The sequence below is a fragment of the Ranitomeya variabilis genome, chromosome 7 (genome assembly GCF_051348905.1).
Source record: "Ranitomeya variabilis isolate aRanVar5 chromosome 7, aRanVar5.hap1, whole genome shotgun sequence".
Classification (NCBI taxonomy): Eukaryota; Metazoa; Chordata; class Amphibia; order Anura; family Dendrobatidae; genus Ranitomeya; species Ranitomeya variabilis.
Window position 1 is genome coordinate 243,957,296 of NC_135238.1, and position 6,316 is coordinate 243,963,611.

The 6,316-nt window shown below is 54.1% G+C and overlaps 1 protein-coding gene across 2 annotated transcripts in view; it reads left to right on the top strand.

Moving 5' to 3' along the window:
* Positions 1-1,152, top strand: part of SCTR (secretin receptor) — a 231,348-nt gene extending 230,196 nt beyond the window's left edge. For both annotated transcript variants that reach the window (XM_077273411.1, XM_077273410.1), the window contains one exon: positions 466-1,152. In XM_077273411.1, coding sequence (XP_077129526.1) covers positions 466-648 — 183 coding nt within the window. In that variant the 3' untranslated portion in view covers positions 649-1,152. The remainder of the gene's footprint in view (positions 1-465) is intronic.
* The last annotated feature ends 5,164 nt before the right edge of the window (positions 1,153-6,316 follow it).

Sequence of the window (6,316 nt, forward strand, 5' to 3'; positions counted from 1 at the left end):
AGCTGCAAGTTCCAAACCGGAAGTGGGATATAAATCCCCTTCAGAAGGATCCAGGGGCAACCAAACAACCCCGGTTCGTGACAAATTGGAGTGATTTGTGGGGATGATAAAGGTATCCTCCCCGTGACCCGTGACAGATTGGTGGGATCCCAGTGGGATTCGTGACATACTGGTGGCAGCGTGGTGGGATTTCTGACAGTCACCATGTATCACTTACTGATGTATCACCCCCGTCACGGTGTATTGCCCCATCACTGTGTATCGCCCCCGCCCCCGGGTATCACCCCCGTCATGGTGTATCGATCCCGGATATTTCCCCCATCACAGTGTAATGCCACCATCGGGGTGTATCGCCCCCATCATGGTGTATTGCCCCATCACTGTGTATCCACGCTGTCCTATTATGTCACAACACGTTTCAATATGTCGCAGCTTTTGACCCGAGTTCTGGTTCTGTTTCTCCAGGTGCAGTTTGAGATCCAGAGGAAATGGCGCAGATATCACCTGAGGAAACACTTCTGGTTGCGGCAGAACAAGCACTCGTCGGTGAGTAATAGCGGCAGCGTCCTGACGCAGGTGGTGCAGCTCAGCCGGAGCAGCCAGCGAGAGGCCAGGAAGAGCTCCACCCCAATGACTAGCCTCATCTGACGGCCGAAGGCCGAAGGCCGCCATCACGTGATTGACAACTTGCACCGAAGACTGACCCAATCCATCTGTGCGGAGACCCTAGGAGTGGAGCCAGCAGGATCCCCCCTGGATCAGCGCTCGGAGCTGCAAACCCATGAAAAAAGGCTGTGAGACCCCAATCAGACTGACTGCGGACGCTGGGGGCTCTGCAGATAAATGTAAAGAATGTTACTATCCCACCATGTCGGCGGAGGTGTCGGGGGAGGGGGCTGATGGATGATGCGAGGGTTAACTCAGGATTTGTTCTGAGATTCTTTTATCTGTGTAAGAAGGGCCACAGATCGGGGTCACCGCTGATCAGATGCCCGAGAACCGCAGGATCACCGATCATATGTCGCAGCCCGGAGATATTGTGTATGGTTCCTGGACCACCTCGGGTGCTGGCCACCATGACATCGCCGCTCCGTACACGATCCATTATTATCCCCCCATAGTGAGATTATAATAAACATTTCTTTCCTAGAATGTGCGCCCCCGATCCATCATCTGTGGAATGTGCCAAAATTACCGATTCACCAAGACCACTGCACAGGACACTCGCAGAGCAATTTGGGGTCACGGGGAGGGTGGGTGCTATCAGTGTTATGGGGGTTTACATCCCAATCATTTTTATCTTTGATCAGCTGAGTGAAATAATGTGCAGCTCCAGACCCCGAAGACCATATGCAGCCGCCCTGTGTATGGAGGGTAACATGGAGCGGATTATATGCCAATGCGCTGCAGACACAAAGTATCAGCCCCACAGGTTGGGGGCACTGTGCCACTTCTCACAGGTGGGGGGCGCTCTGCTGCTCCTCATAGGTAGGGGGCGGTCTGCTGCTCCTCACAGGTAGGGGGCGCTCTGCTCCTCACAGGTAGGGGGCGCGCTGCTGCTCCTCACAGGTAGGGGGCGCTCTGCTCCTCACAGGTAGGGGGCGCGCTGCTGCTCCTCACAGGTAGGGGGCGCTCTGCTGCTCACAGGGGGCGGTCTGCTGCTCACAGGTAGGGGGCGGTCTGCTGCTCCTCACAGGTATGGGGCGCTCTGCTGCTCCTCACAGGTATGGGGCGCTCTGCTGCTCCTAACAGGTAGGGGGCGCTCTGCTGCTTCTCACAGGTATGGAGCACTGTGCCGCTCCTCACAGGTATGGGGCGCTCTGCCGCTTCTCACAGGTATGGGGCGCTCTGCTGCTCCTAACAGGTAGGGGGCGCTCTGCTGCTTCTCACAGGTATGGAGCACTGTGCCACTCCTCACAGGTATGGGGCGCTCTGCTGCTTCTCACAGGTAGGGGGCGCTCTGCTGCTCCTCACAGGTATGGGGCGCTCTGCTGCTCCTCACAGGTATGGGGCGCTCTGCTGCTCCTCGCAGGTAGGGGGCGCTCTGCTGCTCCTCGCAGGTAGGGGGCACTCTGCAGCTCCTCACAGATAGGGGGTGCTGTCCTGCTCCTCACAGGTAGTGGGTACTCTGCTGTTCCTCACATGTCGGGAGTGCTTTTCCACTCCTTACAGGTCAGGGGCACTCTGCTGCTCCTCACAGGTCGGGGGCGCTCTTCCACTCACAGATCAGGGGCGCTCTGCTGCTCCTCACAGGTAGGGAGTGCTGTGCCGCTCCTCACAGGGAGGGGGCGCTGTGCCGCTCCTCACAGGTCAGAGGCGCTCTTTTGCTCCTCACAGGTATGGGGCGCTCTGCTGCTTCTCACAGGTAGGGGGCGCTCTGCTGCTCCTCGCAGGTAGGGGGCGCTCTGCTGCTCCTCGCAGGTAGGGGGCGCTCTGCTGCTCCTCGCAGGTAGGGGGCGCTCTGCTGCTTCTCACAGGTAGGGGGCGCTCTGCTGCTCCTCGCAGGTAGGGGTCGCTCTGCTGCTCCTCGCAGGTAGGGGGCGCTCTGCTGCTCCTCGCAGGTAGGGGGCGCTCTGCTGCTCCTCGCAGGTAGGGGGCGCTCTGCTGCTCCTCGCAGGTAGGGGGCGCTCTGCTGCTCCTCGCAGGTAGGGGGCGCTCTGCTGCTCCTCACAGGTAGGGGGCGCTCTGCTGCTCTTCACAGGTAGGGGGCACTCTGCCGCTCCTCACAGGTATGGGGCGCTGTGCCACTCCTCACAGGTATGGGGCGCTGTGCCGCTCCTCACAGGTAGGGGGTGTCACGAAAAGCCAGCACACGGCTATCACATGTGCAGGGGGCTTATCTTAGTTATCCCACCACTGCTTCAATGTGATGAAAACACAAACCAGGCTATTGACCTATCAATTTACCGCAGGGGCTTATTTTAGTTATCCCACTGCTGCTACAATATGTCACGACCTGCAGGGATTTATGAATATCCCACTTTCCAGTTCCGCTTCGGAACTTGCAGCTCTCCGGCGCCCCCTCACCCTCAGGTCAGTCAGGGAACTACACCTAGGATAATTAGTCACCGGATGGGCCTCTTCACTGTGGACTGGTTAGCAGGCATGCTGCAGCGAGGGAATTACAAATGCTCAGGTCGTAGCCAGACAATAGCTTATAAAACCTGTCCGTCGCTGCCAGCTCACCTGCCTAGCCCAGAACACACTTTGCTGCCACCAGCTCCGATTTCTCACTAGAGGGGTCCGAAGCCAACCCAAATTAGTAGAGCAATTAACTTCAGGCACGTGAAAAATTCATTATAGAGCATAGAGAGACGACTAGTAATTTTATAGTTTACTCCAAAAGGTAGGCAGTGTTTACAGAAGGTATAAAAAGATTTTACAATATGAGACAAAGTATGTACAAAGCAATTACATAAAAAGGATTAAAGAAGATAAACACTCACATTCTGCTTAGATCATTCCAGGCCAACCATGCTGGTGGGAGGAGCCAGACATCCCAATTCATCAGAGGGTCCTGGTGCAACAGCTTCTCAGGCAAAATTGAAGGCTGGGCTGACTGGCAGTAACTTATACCTATAGGCTTGTGACATCACTAAAGGGGCTGGTTTACCTGCACCCTCCCCTATCTGCCAAGGTGCACATATTGGTACGAAAACTTATAATACTCCTAAATGTGCTTGAGAACCTAGCAGAATAACGGCCACACATCACTCATCTTATATTGAAATTAGCTTTCTAATGAGTCTAAACTCGGGCTAGCTATTCCACTCTGTTTAGGAGAAATCCGCACTTTGCACTCGTTGCGTTTAGCTGCTAGCGCTTACAGTGATTGACAGATCTACCGATGGACATTCGTAATATGTACACCTTATTTTTCTAGCCCAAATCAGTGGCCCAATATATCAGTATAATAGAACAAAGAAATCCCTGCCATGTGGAAGGGTGTTATACCAGTTTTAGCTGGTACTAGATGTGAGGAGGGATGAAATGATCAGCCTTCCTGGAGACTGCTATTTGCAGGGGGCAATAAACATTCTTTTCGACACACAAGCAGGCAGATTGAGAGAAGGGGGGAAGAGAAGGGGGGAGTCGGAATAGCCCGCAGCATGTGTTTTGTAAAGTTAAGCAGACTCAAACATGGCATATTCACATTATCGTGACACCTCCTCCTTTTGGACTGTGCTATGGAGGCAGAACCTCTCGATACTTCTTCATGCGCACCTCAGCAGGTTCACCCTGGCGGCAGGACAACCCATCTGCATTGCTAGGCTTCAGCTTCATAGAGCGCCCGCCTACCAAGTGCCCCAGGTAGTAGACCTCACTCCTGCCCATCTGGCACTTTCCTGGCTTGATGGTCAGACCGGCTCAGTGAATTCGCCTGAGTACCTCCTCAAGATCCTGCAGGTGTTCACCCCAGGAGGAACTGAATATGGCAATGTCATCCAAGTGACCATCCGCTGGAAAGTGGCAGGGGCATTCTTCATGCCGAAGGGCATGACCGTGGACTCATACAGTCCAAAGGGTGTGATAAAGGTGGACATCTGCGCCTCGGGGCTCAGGGGAATCTGCCAGTATCCTCGACTCAGATCCATTATGGTCAGGTATTTTGCGCCAGCTAACTTCTCAAGCAGCTCCTCGATGTGCTGCATTGGGTGCGCGTCAGAGGCTGTGATGGCATTAAGCCCCCTGTAGTCCAAGCAAAACCGGGTGGTTCGATCCTTCTTGGACACGAGAACTACAGGTGAGGCCAACGCGCTCTTTGACCGTTAAATCACCCCCAACGATCCTCTGGAAAGGCTCCTCTATCACGGGCAAAGGGATCAAGGAAGCCTTAAGAGCAGGCCCCACCTTACCCACTCTTTGACAGGTGATACAGGAGCGGCAGTAGTTTGACACATCTCATGGGCAAACCGTAACAACTCACTCCGGAATTACTGCAGAACGACCAGCTGTCTTTCCCTCAACAACTCCTTTTGGGATTTTCCGGTTACTATCTCCCGGCACAACCTCCCTCGTTCCCAGAACACCCTCTCCCTATCTGTCACGGAGGTGGGCGTCTCGGCAAGGCGTCTCAAATTCTCCAGGCTCACATCTGAGTGCAGAGCAGCCTGGAACTCCTGGCTAGGGGCAGCCAGAAGTGACGTTAGGGTCCCTTCCCCACGGGAACCCTCTGGGACCTGCTCTGGGTCCATCTCTGATTCAGTCACGCCTGTGACTGAGGAGGGTCCAGAAGGCAGAACGTTATCTGTGTTCCGGGCACTCTGCGGTGACTGCAGCTATGTAGGCTGTCTCCCTGGGGATTTCCACAGACCCATCAGCCGGCGCTGCTATGGGTGCTACCTCCCCATCCACCCCCAACATTCTAGGAGCAGTGCTACTTATGGGCCAGTTACCTTCCTCTGCGGCACTGGTCAGTTGCGCGGCATCACCTTCCTCACGGTTTCCATGCATCTCCCCATTTCCCTGAGCACCATCGCTTGCTCCTGTTAAGGGTTCCTCAGCCATCCCACCCTGCGGAGTGATGGGGCTGAGCCTCTGGCACCTGTGAACACCTCATTCCTAGGAAACAAATGGTTATCAGGTAAAACATGCCTATGTTCATCATTAGCATCATCAATATTACTCTCGGCATTTTCTGAAAAATCATTATCCAATACATCATTACCCGGGGAAGCAGTGTCAGGTAACACATGCAATTTCCCGTCGCTACCATCAGCATTCTATTGGGGAGGTGAGTCAGGGACACAGTGTTCAACCATTCTCCCCAAGTCAGTCCCCAAAAAGCATCAGTCGGCAAGTTATCGGACAGCCTTACTTCCATCATCCCGCTCCCGGCACCCCAATCTACACTCACTGGCCACTTTATTAGGTACACCATGCTAGTAACGGGTTGGACCCCTTTTGCCTTCAGAACTGCCTCAATTCTTCGTGGCATAGATTCAACAAGGTGCTGGAAGCATTCCTCAGAGATTTTGGTCCATATTGACATGATGGCATCACACAGTTGCCGCAGATTTGTCGGCTGCACATCCCTGATGCGAATCTCCCGTTCCACCACATCCCAAAGATTTCATGTTGTTTACGCCAAATTCTGACCCTACCATCCGAATGTCGCAGCAGAAATCGAGACTCATCAGACCAAGCAACGTTTTTCCAATCTTCTACTGTCCAATTTCGATGAGCTTGTGCAAATTGTAGCCTCAGTTTCCTGTTCTTAGCTGAAAGGAGTGGTACCCGGTGTGGTCTTCTGCTGCTGTAGCCCATCTGCCTCAAAGTTCGACGCACTGTGCGTTCAGAGATGCTCTTAGGCCTA